Source organism: Seriola aureovittata, chromosome 1 (assembly GCF_021018895.1).
Source record: "Seriola aureovittata isolate HTS-2021-v1 ecotype China chromosome 1, ASM2101889v1, whole genome shotgun sequence".
In the NCBI taxonomy this organism is placed as follows: Eukaryota; Metazoa; Chordata; class Actinopteri; order Carangiformes; family Carangidae; genus Seriola; species Seriola aureovittata.
The window spans coordinates 15046544-15063596 of NC_079364.1; the positions used below are offsets into that span (position 1 = coordinate 15046544).

Sequence of the window (17053 nt, forward strand, 5' to 3'; positions counted from 1 at the left end):
CGTGTGTGTGTGTGTTTGAAGGAGAGCGTGCTTGCGCGTACAAGTGAGAGTGAAAAAAAGAAAACCGAGCTGCGTCAAGTCAGTCGTATAGTCGGTGCAAAACCGGAAAGGTCGTGAATTTACGTAAAACGATAAACCATCAGTGCGTTTGAAGAGCGTTTTTATTTTGAAAGCTATGACCGGAAATCCTTTGGTAAACCTAACGTGATTGAGCCCCTATAGTCTCAGACAAGTCTTTAACAGGGGTCAATACTATTCTGCGTTAATATTTAAGTTTTCATGCATTTCAGTATCTTAAATCAGTAACCAGGTTTTACACCTACGCTCTCTGATTCATCAGATTATGTGACTTTATTTTATATCGGACACTAAAGAAAAACGGTGACCCTGTAGATACATAGACGGTCACATCAATTTTTGATTAATTTGATTTAAGTTTCGACTGTCGAAATGTGTAACTCTATCTAAATACTGTGGAGCTTCTGGGGGGAATCTTAGCTGACAAGCTACATCAACATAATGTATGAAAAAGTATATTACAGACGTGTGCACAGCAATATAGGAGAGTTTCTAAAACGGTCACAAATATTGTTCAAAATCAATTAAACAGTGACACGCAGACAAAGAAAACAACCACAGCAGATTGTAACGCTCCAAGGTGTTGCAGTGTGCAAAGCCCCCTTGATTAAAGGCTTCTATGTAGCTCTTGCCCACCACCTGTCGGCACAGATAACTATTGCAAGGATATTTTTTCCCCTTTTTTAAATTTTATTTTTATTACAATACACTTCTACTTTGTGGTACAGTATACAAAAAAAGCATTGAAAAACATCTACATTGCATGTTCAAAGGAAGTGCACAAAATTAAGAACAGATTTTCTGAAAGGCTCTACACCAGTTGTCTCAAAATTTCAGTAAAAAAAAAAAAGTTTTGTAATAAATAAATATAAATTACATGAGAATCATAATGAAAAGGTCAGGTAATTCATTAAGGCACATCTCACATCCCAAAATGTACCTCGCAAAAAAAAAAAAATATGGCAACTCCCTAAGGACAAAAACAAGCTTATTTTCCAGCTTAAAAGGAAGCAGCATTTCTCCTTTTAGTAAGAATAGAACATGTTCAGCATTTAACTACCCTGCCGCAGAAAAGTTTATATATTAAGCAACTTTACAGAGCATTGTCTGTCAATTCATGTTTGATATTGATAACAATATTGTAAAAAATGTAACCGTTGTCACTGCGGTATTGATTTGAGAGACAGTAAGCACACCATGACTAAAACTGTGCAATCTGAGCATTATTATAACAAGATATATCTTGAGACAATTATGAATTGTGATTAGGAAAACGTAAAGTTATTGCTGAAATAATTGATGCTTTTTACAAGCCAATTTGGTTGAATAAAGATCCACCACTTTACACTATAATAGTAAAAGTGACAGACAGCCCCAGAGCACTTCTCACATTCATAATGTCTGCATAGTTTGAACTTGGACAATTGCATCTGAATAAATCACAGCAATGACAATCACAAACACATTTTCTCTGACAGCATTTTCTGTCAAAAATGTAGAGTAGCCATAAAACATAGATTGCGTTTCCAGAATGTTCAATTTCTTACCATTGCGTGCCATTAGCAAATGAAAAAGGAAAATTGCAGCTCAATGATGCTGCATATAAACGTTTAACTTTCCCTGCAGTTTACACATATTTCTGCACATAGCATAGGCTACAGCTTTGCACATCTTTTAGAGAAATTTGTCTGAGAAAATGAGATGTGAATATTCTCTAAAAACTTGAATTAGCGTAAAAGTACATGTTTTCAGCACCTTTCAGACACACAAAAACAGTTTTTTTACAATAGTAGTGGTTTGCCATTCCTGTCATCTAAAAAAGTTTGAATGGACCAAGAGCCAAAACACTGTATATACAAAATCCATTTTAAAAACATTTGCTTTACAACATGCATTGTCATTTCATTGGAGGCTGTACAAAAGAAATAAATACATCGCTTTTGTCATTCCAGAAAGGCAGAGGAATGTACTGCATGCATGGTCTAACCACATCTATTTGAGTCAATGTGCACAAACTGCTGAACAAATTACAATGGAGTGTTTCAAACGCATGGCATGCTTAAGCTGTGAAAAATGTCAGAGAGATTATTCGTTCATATCTATACACACATTAAAAGCTGAATTCGTGGAGGACAGTGTACTAATGATCCCTGGTGTCACCGATAGCCCTCTTTGTACTAGAAATCCTACAGACTCACACATTTGCACATGCGGAGCAAACAGAAAGGACAAAAAACATTGCAAGAACCACTCCTACACACACACACACACACAAAAAAAAAGCTGGTATTAGGTATAGCTGGTGTCTTTCATATGCACACTTACAATTTGACAAATTATGAAAAAAAAAAAAGAACAGTCTTGATATGTATGAAAAAGTGACAAAACATTTATGATCACGTAATACAAAATAATCAAAAACAGTATAGAATCAGAAACGGAGCCTCATCAAAATTTGTCTCCTCATCCTATAAATAACGCTAATGCCCGTAAGTTTTTTTTTTTCCTTTAAGTTTTTCATAAAAAAAGAAAATTAACTCTATACAAAAGTTTAAAAAAATACCCATATAAAAAAGGAATGAAATATCTAACTAAGTGATCTAACAGGGGGAGTGGGATTAGGAGGTCTGCCACTGGAGACAAATCCAGGGGGATGCCATGGATAACCCTACAGGGGGATTCAACAAAAGCAATCACCAGGTTTCTTGGGCGTCTTCCGGGAGCTGTGGAGGAAGTGTGTCTGGAAGGTGTGCGGCCACTTGTGTGGACACCAGTGTCTTCTGTTTTTTGGAACTGCAGCAGGGCTTGAAAAGACGAGGATCAATAATCACCTCTCCAAACCGCCCCTTGTAGACAATCCCACAGCACACCTTTTGTCTACAAAAGCAGAAGGAAAAAAAAAGGACAACCATTTGAATTATTAAATCATTTTTCAAAAGGAGACAAAACAGCATATTAAATTTGTTGTTAAATGGGGCAGTGGCCTGCCTTTTCCAGTAGGAACGATCCAAGAAAGAGAAGATAGAGGGAGTCGAGCGTCTTTGTTTGGACTCGATGTCTGAGCCATCATCTGACTGGTTGCTGTAACTGGGAGACTGGGCAGGAGACACACTGGAGGTTGTGCTTTGGGCATCTGAGTCTGCTTGGAAACAAACAAACAAACAAAAGAAAAACTTAAACACCATAATCTGATTGATTTGGAAAACTGCTGACTATTGTTCACTACATCCTTTACTTTTCAACTATGATTTATTAGAGAATTCACTTACACTGTTGACATTTTGGGAGAAGTTTAACTTTTAATGAACAAAGTAGCAGAAAAGTAAATGTAACAAAATAGTTAAAATGGCCATCACATAAGCCAAATATATATTCAAAATACAGCTGCAACATAGTACAACTATTTTAACAATTCCCTCACAGAGTGTTCAAATGTTTTGATTTTTATTTCTCTACTGTTGGTCAGCACTGGCTCCAGGAAACTGATGGGCATTTTCCACCATTTTCGAGTGTTTCAATGACCCAACAATTATCAAGAAATTTGTCTAGTGATTTATCTAAAATGATCACATTTTCGGAATCATTGGATTTTTTCCTTTAAGTAATCTTTTTTTAACAATTTGTCAATCGTTATAATTGTTGGGAATTCATTTTCTGATACTCTGTTTCAGCTCAAAAGCAAACTCCAATACACAACAGTTATACAGAGCCACTAGATGCTGCTAGACAGTCGTTTTTAATCAGCTTTTCAGTTGAGGCTGGAAAGAAAACCATACCAAAACCAAAAACTGACACACCGTGAAATTGCATATATGTGGGACCAAGATACTTTAAGTCAACAACTGTTCCATGTCTGACTAATCATAATTCCTAACACATGCAGGTTACTATTTAATATTTCAAAGCAACTTACTTTGTCTCTTTAACTTGTGAAGTTTCTTTAGCTTGCTTTTCTTCTTCCCATCGCTGTTCTTGATCTTCTTGGGTTTTGTCACCTTGAAGCCCGGCCCAGCTCTGGCATCCACCACCTGAGATAGGTCAGGTAAAATGACACGTCAATTGAAAGTCAACAGGAGAATCAGACAAATATGATTCTCAATACAGTAAGCAGACATCACTTACATGGTTCCAGTTCTTCTTGGAGCCATGAGGCAGCTTCTTCCACCTCTTCACCAGTAACACACATGCATTGCAAATGTCTCCAACACGATCCTCTGACAGCCTGTTAAGTGAATAAACATACACACACACACACACACACACACACACGATTAAACCAAATGAAAAGAGTAATCGCTAAAGTTTAACACCCCAACAAGCAAAACGCACCAACACCACACGAACGCACAATATAAATGAATGAGAGCTTTTACCCAAAACAGAGCCTGAACGTCTCTTCATATCGACTGCTGTCCGTGAAGCGTGAACTGGAGGACTTGGTCTTGCAGATGCAACAGCCGTCGTTACTCCGGTAGATCTTTGACTTGTGAAAGCCAAACATAGTCTGTTTGTTGGTCAGTGATATGGCAAAAACCTGAAAATGTAAAACAAAGGTCGGCAACCGTCCCAAACCCGTTATAAGCACTGTGGGTGTCTGCAGACAGTTGTGCGCTCTACTATTGAAAAGGGGGCGGTCCCTACACGCGCGCACACACACAGATATAAACGAGCAATTCTTAACCCATAATTTCAACACATCCTGCATGAAAAGCATATTTTAGTGCAATGTAATACATTTGCAGTGTCCAAACAACTGAAAAACCATAAGTAACTTGGGCTAAAGCAAAAACATCCAAGTATCTTAAGGAATTTTAAGCCAAAACGCGGGAACACCAAAGAAACAGATAACACTGAGATTGCATTAATATTATAACCTGATGTTATTGCTTGTGTCGTCAAAGAAACAAAAAAAAGCAGAGCAGCTAAGTTACATTTGATGTAGTCTCCCAAACTTTCAGACACCGTCCGGTTAACTTGAGGTGAATCACAGAAACGTTAACACCCACAACACAGCGTTTTACTATCGTTCACTATTGTTAATGTCACTTTTCTGAACATCGGGCAGTGCACTGGGAACCTGGTGAATTTGCAAGCACAAAGACAATAATAAATACTTGATGTTAGACATTGGTTAGCTGTGGATTTGTCTGCGGTGAAAAGTCGAAACAAAAAGCGGGCAGTAGCGCTTTCTGAAGTAAGAAACAAAAAGCTACCGGGCTACTCGTTGAAATATGTGTAACACGCGTGTCTAAAAAGCACACGACTATCGACTCGGTACAATACATGTGTGTTGTCAGTATTTCAATAAAATATAAAAAGTTGCGATAAACCCATCCACCTCTCTAAATTCAAACTTTTGCCCGCTAGAGCGCCAAATGCGGCTCATTGTTGTTAGCTGTTAGCATGCTAGCTAGCCGACTTTGCTACCTTCACCACGCCACGCTCTCGTTGACTTCCACGTTATCCCATTGTCGAGTCGGTTACTCTTTGTACATTTAGCTCGCTACAACTGGAAACACACACGTCAGGCTACGACTATAACGCATTATACTCAGTCTCCACACACATAACAAATCAGCAGAATTTCGTAAATGTAATTTCTGTATAAGAGAAATAACAGCGCACTTACTGAACAAAAACTTTGAATCTTCGCCGTATTCTTTTCACGCACTGCGCATGCTCTTACTACTGCTGCATACAGCTGGCCATTAAAATGTCATTTGCATAAAAAGCCGTAATGAAAAGGCTGAGCGCACAATGACCAAATAAGGAGTGCAGCCGTTGAGTTTGAACCTGGATTCAACCAATCACTGCTATCTTTGCGTATTTTACAGAAGTAGTGAATCATGGGAAGTGTAGTGAACGAGCGGTAGAACTCTGTGTCGTCACATTTGTTAACGGCCTACTGTTAAACTCAAAATCCCATAAACCACCTGGCCTGAGGCTTTAAAGAAAAACAGCCTTCTGACATGGCGCGAACAAGTTTGTTTACATTTTTTCAGCTGAGAAAGCACACTGAGCAGAGAATATACATCTATGGATGAACAGCTTGTTAACACAATTACATCAGTTACTATTTAATTGCTGCTGTATTACTTTATGTATAACTCTGATTTTATTTGACACAAAAGTGACTATGCTTATTAGATGGGGAATTCAGTTGCAGTTTTTAATTATTTTTCTTAAATGTTAATACATACAAAGTTGAGCAAAAGGTGGCCAACAGTCAGTTTAGATTAGACTGTCACTATTTAATTAATTGTAACAAAATATTAAGAAATCACAATCACAATTTCCTTAAGCCTTATTTACTTAAGTTTACTTATTCAAATAGCTTGTTTTGTCTGACCAGGGGTCCAGAAGCCAAAGATACTCAATTTACTATTATTACGACAATTATTATTAAGACAAATAAAACCAGTAAAATACTCATATCTAAGAAGCTGAGAACAATTAATTTTTGAGGTGAACTACATTTTTCAGCTGAGAAAGCACATTAAGCAGATAATATAAATCTGTTAATGAACAACTGGTTCACTCTAATACAATAAAAACCCCTTTATCGCATTACAGATGCTTTATTCTTAATATATTTTTACACTGTACACTGTTGCTCACTTAGTAAACACTACATTACACAGCTATGTCAATAAATGTACAACCGTATTGGAAAACAAAAATATATATCTCCCAAGATGCTCGTGTGTGGGTCGTACATAGACAAGTACAACACAGTCATTCCAGACATTGTTGGCACAGAAAAGAAGTCCTTCACATATCAAATCTCTTAGTCTGCACAGTAAAGTTTGATGTATGTAACGGAGGAGGGCCTGGTAATACCTCAAGACACCATGATATGGAGTTTGTAGGGGGCTGAATTTTCTCTTGTGGATATTGCATAGCAAGAAACCATGATGACAAAATCTGGAGGGGAAAAGAGCAGTCCTTTTTGCTCCTCACATGGGAAGCAGGAGATCACCCTTCATTTCGAGCAATCTACGCAGATCATCACGCTGTCTTTGTTCAGAGAAGAGGGCAGATGTATAAGGGCTGAGATGATGTTCGGGGAAACGGCTGGTTGGAGGTATTTACACGAAGGCTGTCATTGTGATCAACTTTGCACAGAAAGCTTGGTCAAGCATTACTTGGAGGACTTGTGTCTGGAACACAAACCAAAGACTTGGGGTATTTTCCTTTATCCAACAGAATATTACTGTCCATCACTGGGTACAGTCTTAAGCCACACAGTCTTATTATCATGCAAGAAGGATCATTTTCTCTGCTGAAGGTATTCCATGTAAAAGATTTGCATACTTGTACATTTCTCAGGGAAAGGCCCAAATGTGATGGCCTTTTGATTCTTATGTAGGTGAATCATCTTACACTCTACAAACCTCCCTGTCATACACATACTTATAAAGCATACTTCTACATCATTTGCTTTCAGCTCTGCATTATGACATTGGCATCTGAGTTGACAACAGAGCAAGCAACTTGACTGATTTAACAAAATAATACTGTTTTTCTCTGAAAATATATTAACAGCTTTGATCCTCACTTTCCCTTAAATATAACCATTGTCAGCAGTTCACGATAACAATGAAAATATTTAGCTTTCAATAAAACGTTATAGCACAAGTAGGTCATTGTCAGTAATGTGAAAATCATGGTTCATAATAGAAAACATATTTTTAACATCTAATGGCAACATCATTGAGGATAAAAATAACAACATATCTTGAAAGGCTCATTGCACTTAATATATGGCAAATGTAACAGTAGCTTTAATATAAGCCAGAAAATGTCCTTTGTTCAAGTCTGTTTCTGCATATAAAAGGTTCCGTTATTCTTTTTAGTGGTCCCCAGTGATCTTCTTGGTCAGGTGCAACTGGTGGGAAGTTGGTTGGTTTGGTTTAGATACCAACACCTTTGACAAGAGAAGCCTCCAGGGTGATGTTGAATTCCTGCAGAGTCTGTAGTACTCTGATCAGAGAGTTCACCAACGAGCGGTCCTTAATCAGTGCAGTGTCCTCGTACATCTGAGCAGTGATTGGACAGTCTGCGAGCAGAGCAATCCAGTGATGCAGCAAATGGTCCCTAAAAGCAGCGGAAAACAGACACACATGGAGTCAATTTAGCAGCTTAAAACTAAAAAAATGCAACTGCTGCATTTTTACACACAACTTAAGTAATTAATTAATTAACAATTAATTTTATGTTGATCAACTAATCGATAAATTGGCTAGTTATTTCAGCAATGCTATGGTGTATAGAGCTTTACACCAAGACACAAACGACTAGATCATTATGCACACAATACAAGGGCACATACACCCCTACAGAGCATAATCATTAGAATATCTGATACTTCAAGAATCCTCCTAGGAGATTGTTTTCACTTGACTCCTTGTGGGTCAGGATTTAGGGTCAGATACAGAATTGCATCCACAACAGTTGCAGGGATTCACTGTTTTATCGAAGGAAATTTCAGCAGGGAGGACTGATTTCTGTCACTACAAGATCACTGGACATTTCACTGCTTCCACACTGAACTTCCATGTCATCGTCAACAAATGTTAACAATGTTCACTACAACTAAATACGTCTCTTGATGTTAGTGAGTGCTGCCTGCCTACCTTGCACCCAGACAAACGAGCATCTGGAACTTTCCGTCCTTGCCGATGTTTCTGGATGTGTTGTTGATGGCGCGCATGAAGCGGCAGAAGTGGCGCACTCTGCTTTGCCAGTTTTCATCTGGGGTAACCTCCCGCTGCTCTGCACTTTCAAAGTACACTTGTGCCTTTTCTGTTAAAGCAGATTATAATTCAAATACAAATCAGTTAACAACTGATTGTACAGCAATATGAATGTGTGTTTGCCGCAACACTTAATCCAAAATCTTTTGTGTTTCAAGGCTTGTAAACCAGGCTTGAGAGGCGTTTGCAAAACATTTGTATTGTTTGACGAAAAATTCTCAACACAAGATCCAACTTATTTGTTGTTTTAACCGGATCTTGTGGCATTCCTCAGTTGATATTGCTCAGTTGATATAGATATGGTTTAGTTAAAACTAAATACTGTATTGTTGTGTCCTTCTTCGGAAAGAAAGGCATTATCAAGTAAATTAAAAAAAACACTACCCCTGAACCAAAATATACTTCTCCACTGCCCGCCCGTATGGTCTAAATACTCATTCTTTTGCAAAATAATGAGTGAATGAATGATGAATACACTGCTTCCGTGTCATGCCGTCACCCTCCTCAAAGCTACAAAGAATGCAGTGGATTTACAGTAGTCGTATTTTGGTAAAATGATGGTTGTTTGGATCATACTGATGTTTGGGACAGCAGAGAAGTGGATCTTGCTGCAGGTGTTACTTTTTTCAACAATGAAAACATGTCAATATTAAGAGTCTGTAACTGGCTTTAATTTAAGCTGACCACAGCTGCTGTTCCTGATGAAGAAACAAACGATTTACCTTTCAAGGATCTGAGTTTGATAATCAAAACATTTAGATTTTAGATAGAATATCACATTAAAGACTTAGGGAGTAATGTTAGTAAGTCTTTACCCAAGAAGTCCCAGATGAAGACATTCTTAAAGAGTCGGGGTGATTTGAAACCGTGCTGGAAAACTTGCTCCAGAGCCCAGACGAGGCCGTACTCCCCGCAGAGGAGAAGGGTCAGACTGCCTCTCTGTGGAGAGCAAAAACAACAAGAAAATGCATGTAGTTACAGAAACTAAAGGTTGTTGTTTCCTTACAAATTAGAATACAATGGAGCAATTTTTGAAGTATATTTTTGGGGCTTTTTATGCCTTTATGATAGCACAGTAGAGAGAGACAGGAAATGGGGAGGCAGAGAGAGGGGGAATGACATGCAGTAAAGGTCCATCCGATGCGGGATTCGAACCGGGGCCGACTGCAGCGAGGACTGTAGCCTCTACATATGGGGTGCCTGCTCTACCCACTGCGCCACTCGATGCCCAATGGAGCAATTTTTAATTAAAGTTCTTAACACCTTCTGTGGTCCAACCATCCCATTAAGATATCAACCCAACTGCCAAATATCTTGCAGGAAAAGAGGGCTGAGAAAGAAAAGTGCAGCACTGTGAGTGCACTTGAGTCAGCCGTTTCTCAGGTCATATTTCATCTCAAGAGGAAATAGCAACCTTCGAATAATAAATCGTTATGGCGAGAGGGAAATGCATTTAGATTTGTGATGAAAGCTGACTGTACTAAACTGCTGACTGAGTGTTCATTTTCTGACATTGTGAGGAAAGGAGTTTGCAGCTTTCAGCATGAGGGTAAAAACACGTCTGAGAGAGGCCTGTGGGCAGGCCATCATGGGTGTATGAAATGACAGACGTACTATATGTTGTAATACATACATACACTATAAACATAGTGACAAACACAACAACAGAAAATAAAGTGCATTTCAATTTTAGGGGAAACTCTTACACTGGGCAGCCTCCCTTTATTCTTCTGTCAATTCAATTAAAATTTATTTATGGAGTGCATCTAAAAACAGAAAACAGCTGACCAAAGTGCTATGAAACATCAAAAAAAAAAAATATATATATATATATACAAAATCAAACATCAACATAATGAGGGAGCCACCTTATCTTGGCTCAAACAGGAGAGAATAAATATGTTTTGAGAGTTGATGGATAGGGCAGATCTGATTGACATGGGCAGGCACAGTCAGGTCTGTGATATAGGCAGGGGCTAATCCATTGAGGGCTTTAAAAACAAACAGTAGCATCTTAAAATCTATTCTAAAACAAACCAGAAGCCAATGAAGAAAGGCCAGGATAGGGGTAATGTGATCCCTCCCCCTGGAACCACTCAAAAGCCTAGCTGCAGCATTCTGGACCAGTTGCAGGCGAGACAAGGATGACTGACTGATTCCAGTACACAGGGAGTTACAGTAGTCAGGCCTGGAGGATATGAGCTGAGTTTTGTCAGTGTGACAGTGGTAGATGTGTTTCTGAAAGATTTCACCTAAAGGCAGCATTTAGATGGCAAAGAGAATGGGGCCTAGGCCAGAGCTTTGAGGGACCCCACACAACAGGTTTGCTGGAGTGGAGGAAAATGTATTTATGTTGACTGAGAAAGTTTTATTTGCAATATTGGAGGTGAACCTAGTTAATGCGGCGTCACCAACATCAACATCATGCTACAGACAGGTTTATTAAGAGGGTGTGTTCAACAGTGTCACAAGCAGAACTGAGGTCTGGTAGAGTAAGGATAGTACAGTTACTAGAATCGACAGTGAGGAGCAGGTCATTGTAGACCTTCAGTAGTGTGGGCCACCTCGAAACCTGATTGAAATTTATCTAAGATGCCATTTTTGTCAAAGTAAGGTAACAGTTTAGACAAATAATTTTTTCAAGGATCTTGTATTTTGAAATATGTCTGTAGTTACTGAGTAATAAAGGGTGTGGGTTAGGCTTTTTAAGGTGGGGCTGGACCACAGAGTGTTTAAGGCAGGAGGACAGAGAGCTGTTTATAATGAAAAGGATGATAGGCCTTTGACCAATGAAGTCAAAGGCCTGTCAGTACTGTAAAGAAGTAGAGCAAGAGTGAAGGGGGTTTCCATTATATAAAAAAAAACTTCTTTGTACTTTAAATACACAGTGGATGACTTTTAAAACCTGTAATCAACCGTTAAGTTACAATATAGGCATCTCCTTTGAATTACAATTATCACTCTACCTGCTTTAATAAGTAATAATTATCAGTGTTGTTGTTTTATAATTAGTGCCTCTAGAACAGGAAAAATATAGGACATCATTCTGGGCCAGAAAAAGGAAAATGTCAATAAGAATTCTCCTTTAAAGTGATTTAACAATGTGAATTATACCACACAGCCCACAGTTACTGAGGGGGTTGGGGACCATCAGAGCAGAAAGCCGCTTTTCTTCATATGTGATGAATAATAGAAGTGCATGTTGGGGCCTGTCTGGACTGCCGTCTCTCACCTCCTTCTCCGGCTTGTGGAAGTGCTTCACAATTCCATTGATGGCCTCTCCCACTCCCTCTTGGATCTGACCTGTGTTTAACTCTGGGTGAGAAGAAAAAGGCAAACAAAGACATTGTGGAACAAAACGACCAGACACAAAAAGAGAAAAAAACACTCCCATCCAGGTTTTATCCTGTTGTCATTATGTTTTCTCATTCATGCATTTGAATTTTTACCAGTGAAGGTATTAAGAACAAAAAGTAGGCAACACTGCTGTGCCATGCTTCTAAGATAACTGATGAATCTCAAACTGAGGAGAAAAGAGGAAAATCCAGAGGAGACTGATGTTTCCTCTCAGTTAGGATGTAACAAAATGTCTAGACAGCACTGTTATGGAGGAGTTCGCATAGATGAGCTATGTCTCTGCAGCTTAGTAACTTACTTGGTTTGCTGTTTGGCGAGATGGTAACAAACCTCCTCATCATCCCTGGGGACTGCTGCATCGGGGGTGTGCGGCACATCCTTTCATCGTTCTCTGTGCTGGGGGTCATTAGCTCTCCCACCAGGATCCTCTCCAGACTGCCATCATCCACTCCCTTCCCCAACCACCGGCCACACGGAAACCTGTCCGACAGACACAGTTTCTGAGAACTGTCTGGTCAAAGCGATATCAGTGACATTTTCCTCACAAGGTATGCTTACTTGTACGTGTGTCCTGTGATTTCGTTACGGACCATAACACACTCCACAAGCCACTTTGCGTAGAGCCCTGTGTTATCATGGCCCATCTGTACTGTGGTGAGTTTGCCCAGGTTTTGGCACTGAGAGAAAGAGAAGCGTGTTCGTGTCAAACACATAAACCAAATCTAAGACATTAGCTCACACTGTTAAAGGAATTCTGGTTCATTACAATTTGGTCTTATTTTCATAGTTTTGGTCATTCTTAACTATAGTTTGTTGACCGAAAAGAAATCCAACAGGAAAAAAACACTGCTATACCAGACATCTCTGAAAGAGAAAACAATGGTGTACGGTAAAATTATTACCCGACTCCATTGTAAACATTCAATACCAGGATCAACATTTAAGATCAACTTTTAGCTATCATACAATTTTATTTGCAAAGAGTTTTTTTTTTTTTTGAACGGTCCACTCACTTTCAGTTTTACCTTCAAATAATATGGTTTAGATAATCTGGGTAAACAGTTGGCTTGATCGCAGCACTTACAGTACAGTACACTGTTAACAGAAATGATGACTAAAACTACAAAGTTGTAATGAAGTGGAAATACCCTTTATCAGAGACATAACACCAACCTCGAAAGTGATCTCCAGAGTATTTCTGGGGACCTGCAGGACTCCGGTCTCTGCCAGCTCACCAGAAACACACACCCAGGGGTTGGCAGTGAACATAGAGCCACCAAGCTTCTTACTGGGAACAACCACCACATGGTAGGGTATCACTGGGAGACAAATAAATGAAAACGTCAGATAAAATAACAAAAAAAAAAAGGGTAGCTTATTGACATTGTTGTCAAGCTGTTTGGCATCGAAATAGCACTCACTGATGGTTGTAAAGACATTAGTAAAACAGAAGTAGTCCACAGCATTGAAGGACAGGAGGTGGTAAAGAAACTGCTCCTTCTCATCATCACAGCGGAGGAAGGCGTAGCGCTTGTACAGTTTTCTAAAAGAAAAAGAAAAAGAGAGAAAAGTTTAAAAATAAACACCAATTCTTATACACAGAAAATTAAATGATTTATATATATATATTTTTTTTTTTAAATGGTTCCATTCCTCAACAGTGTCAGTAGCATGGCAAATAGTATATTAATTAAGGACAAATGAAGAACAAAGTGTGTATGGTTTGATATAAAGTAGAACAAATGACAATGTAAGGTCACAAAGGCAGACAGACATCCCTCTGACCCAGTTCACCACTCATATCAATTATGAAGAATGCTGTGAATTATTTATGTGGCGGTGGACAGCAGTATGATGCTTTGCAATTTCAAAAGAGTAAATGTATTATAAATGGGTACCTCACACGTCATCTTAATTTCATATGAGACAGACATTCCTCCACAAACACAGAAAGAGGGTCAGAACAAGAAAATAGAGGAGGTAGGAAAAGATACTCTCTGATCTTTAAAATGTTATATTAAGACCCAGTGTTGTAATTAACTAATTCTGGAAGTGTGTGTTGTATTGCTCACTTTGTAAGCTCATGGTCTGAAAGCAGCTGCTTCAGGTGTCTGGAAAGCAGCTTCTTCTCCATGGAGAGGCGAACCCAAGCTCTGGCCTTGCCCACATCTGTCTTGATCTCACTGATGTTCTGAATGTGTCTGAAAAATAAAATGATAGATCGAGATGTCAGAAAATGTAATCACAAAAGAAAAAATAAAATTAATGGATCGTTCTGAGACAATGTAAGAATCTGCCAAAATAAAAAATCTGTGTGTTGACCGTAATTATTTCACTTGAATGTTTGGCCTCCGTGGTGTAGACTGATGTCTGAAACAACCGATCAGTCTCAAATGATTTTTTCCCAGGTTGAGTATTTTTATACGTCTTGCAACATGTCTGGAGGGGATCTTTAAATGCATCACGTACATCATTGGAGATGCACCTAAAGAATTTGTAACATAGCAACAGCTTGCTGTTTTGCTGGTAAGTTTTATAGCTGCCAAGAAAGATTTCTGCTATGAACAACGTTTACAAACATCGAATAGGATTATAGACATGCTGAATGCACCTTGGGCCAGATGAAGCTAAAGGCAACTGATGCTCTTGATTTCAAGGTACACTGCCGACAAGAGCATTAAGTAGTAAAGTCCTGAGAACGGTACTTGTTACCAACAAAACACAATCATTTAGCACTTGGTTACTCAGTTCAGTTTGGAAAATAGTGTCTGTGCACTTTTATGTATTGACAACAAGCAAATGTTTGGAGTAGCTATTAACAATTACATTCACTATCAATTAATCTGCTGCTCTACATTTTGATGAATCAATAAAGTCAAATAAAGTCCATAAAATATCACACAATGGTGAAAAACAGTTTTCAAAACCTGAAGTCTTAACATTTCTTGTTTGGTCCAACTAGCAGTTAAAAACCTAAAGATTTAATTTACAGTGATATAAAGCAAAGCAAATCCTCACATTTGAAACACTGAAACCAGTGGACTTTTGGTATTTTTGCTTAATAGAAACAAATCAGTGATCAAAATTTTTGTCAACTTTCAATTTTGTCATTGGACAAATTGTATAAGTAACTAATCATTTCAGCATTACCAGTGTTATTTTAAAACTCTGACTTAAATACACTGATAGTATTACAAAAAATGTATAGTATTTGTATAAATTTTAGGTAAAAACATATTACAAAAAATATTCTTGTTTTCCTTTACAAGCAGTAAAGCACACGTACCCTGCGCGTAAGCTACAAAAAGGACAGTATCTGTGTCAGTAAGGATAAATCTTTATAATTTTCGTGACTCTGTCTTTCCCAAGCACCACTCCAGCCTGAATCACTGTTACAGCCAAAGACACGAATGTCTTAGTCTGCCTCTCAGACTCCCTGAGTGTGCGAGTCGGTCCCATGCCATCGCTCCAAGCCACTATCATGCCTCCGATGTCCAGACACATTCCCTTCCACTCCACCTGTGCCATAAGCTCGTCTGCTAAGAGCTCGTCATGTCTCCTCCTCCAACCCCTCACCATCTCCACCCTCACTCACACCATGTAACCCAGTTTCCTCTGCTCGTTATCTCCATGGCAACAGAGGAAAACATCTACTACGTGCACTATTAATGTTAGTCTCTTACCTTGAAAATGCTGGGTAACAAATAAAAGGCCACCATCTATAATGAGCTAAAAATGTGAGAACTTATAATATGAATGTAAATTTTTAGTAAAAATATTAACTGCCTGTTCAGACAATATCATCAATTATTACAACTCATCAAGGGAGGGTGGTGGTTGCTTCTGTTTACGACCATGGCACCAGACGTTTGCATGGAGGAGGGTCTGTGTATCAGCAGAGTAGAGCTGAGTGTGCCCCCTGAGTTGACCCCTCCTCTCTTCTCAGTCAGACTGGCGGGGGGTCTGGTAATTAGGCTGGAAGTAACGTGTTCTTACACAGACTCACTCTGCGCCGCCCTCACGCAACACAAGCCCCGGCTCCTCAACTCTGGCTGAGTACGGTAGATAACATGATGACAGCGATGGCTGCCATCACTCACAAAGGCACACAGGTGTTGAAGCATGCATGTGTGCCACAGAGGCTCTCAGTGTCACTGAAAGGCTCAGTGTTTTTTTTATTGCATATAAATACAATCAAGTAAAAAATGTGGGTGTGGGACGGTGATTGTGTAATTGCAGCGTGCCCAGTTATATGTGGCCGGGCCATTTCACCTCCTCTCTCTTTTCCCTCATTTCCAGTCTCATACCTCACTATCTGCTATCTAATAAAATGCAAAAAGTCCCCCCACCCCCAAAAAATTATAAAAAAGGGGCAGAGCTTTTTCTATAACTGCACCGCTACTATGAAATGACCTGCCTGCTTTCTTATAAGACTTACAAGAAAAGCTGGCAAACGTGCATGTGTGTGAGACTGTGTGTGTATGTGAATGTTTCTGTGCATGTTTATATATCACTGTATGTTTATGTAATGTATGGGTACATATATGTGTATTTGGTATTTTATTATTATCTATCTTAGTATTTGATCTTGTTATATTGCCTCATGCTTGCACTCACTACAGGACAAAAACATAAATCCAGTTACATCAGCCAAAGCACAATCATGTCATGCTTTTGTTTTGTTGAACTATTTAGAGACGTACAGCATTGAGTTTCTTTGTGATAACATTTGAAGTCTTTAATATTGTGTAGAATTACCATGTGTTTCTGTAATATAGGTGATCTTTGATATTTGTTATTAAACTTAATGCTGTTTTTTGTACAATGCAGGTAGAACTGAAACAATGAACTGATTTTTCGAC

The 17053-nt window shown here is 38.8% G+C and overlaps 2 protein-coding genes across 9 annotated transcripts in view; both read right to left on the reverse strand.

Moving 5' to 3' along the window:
• Positions 1 to 746: 746 nt before the first annotated feature.
• Positions 747 to 5811, reverse strand: sinhcafl (SIN3-HDAC complex associated factor, like). Of its 2 annotated transcripts, none has more exons than XM_056366620.1 (6): positions 5708 to 5811; positions 4452 to 4612; positions 4201 to 4300; positions 3992 to 4106; positions 3067 to 3217; positions 747 to 2955 (listed from the first exon to the last, which is right to left on the reverse strand). In XM_056366620.1, exons 2-6 carry the CDS (start codon positions 4577 to 4579, stop codon positions 2772 to 2774), a joined length of 678 nt encoding a protein of 225 aa, XP_056222595.1. In that variant the 5' UTR covers positions 4580 to 4612; positions 5708 to 5811; the 3' UTR covers positions 747 to 2771. The 2 variants fall into 2 exon arrangements, with proteins under 2 accessions (XP_056222595.1, XP_056221859.1); XM_056365884.1 differs by having other exon boundaries at positions 3067 to 3220.
• Positions 5812 to 6233: 422 nt separating this feature from the next.
• dennd5a (DENN/MADD domain containing 5A) overlaps positions 6234 to 17053 on the reverse strand; it is a 38404-nt gene continuing 27584 nt past the window's right edge. For all 7 annotated transcript variants that reach the window (XM_056373953.1, XM_056373942.1, XM_056373979.1 and 4 more), the window contains 9 exons: positions 14264 to 14392; positions 13613 to 13734; positions 13365 to 13510; positions 12750 to 12868; positions 12490 to 12671; positions 12067 to 12149; positions 9650 to 9773; positions 8715 to 8883; positions 6234 to 8175 (listed from right to left, as the gene is read on the reverse strand). In XM_056373953.1, the coding sequence (XP_056229928.1) occupies positions 7992 to 8175; positions 8715 to 8883; positions 9650 to 9773; positions 12067 to 12149; positions 12490 to 12671; positions 12750 to 12868; positions 13365 to 13510; positions 13613 to 13734; positions 14264 to 14392 (1258 nt within the window). In that variant the 3' untranslated portion in view covers positions 6234 to 7991. The remainder of the gene's footprint in view (positions 8176 to 8714; positions 8884 to 9649; positions 9774 to 12066; positions 12150 to 12489; positions 12672 to 12749; positions 12869 to 13364; positions 13511 to 13612; positions 13735 to 14263; positions 14393 to 17053) is intronic.

Excerpts from the sequence above, each read along its gene's own strand:
- sinhcafl (XM_056365884.1), bottom strand. The coding sequence starts at position 4,579 with ATGTTTGGCTTTCACAAGTCAAAGATCTACCGGAGTAACGACGGCTGT. Across the intron at positions 4,107-4,200 it reads CCAAGAAGAACTGGAACCAT|GTGGTGGATGCCAGAGCTGG; the intron begins GTAAGTGATGTC and ends GACCTATCTCAG. Across the intron at positions 3,221-3,991 it reads TCACAAGTTAAAGAGACAAA|CAGACTCAGATGCCCAAAGC; the intron begins GTAAGTTGCTTT and ends TTTGTTTCCAAG.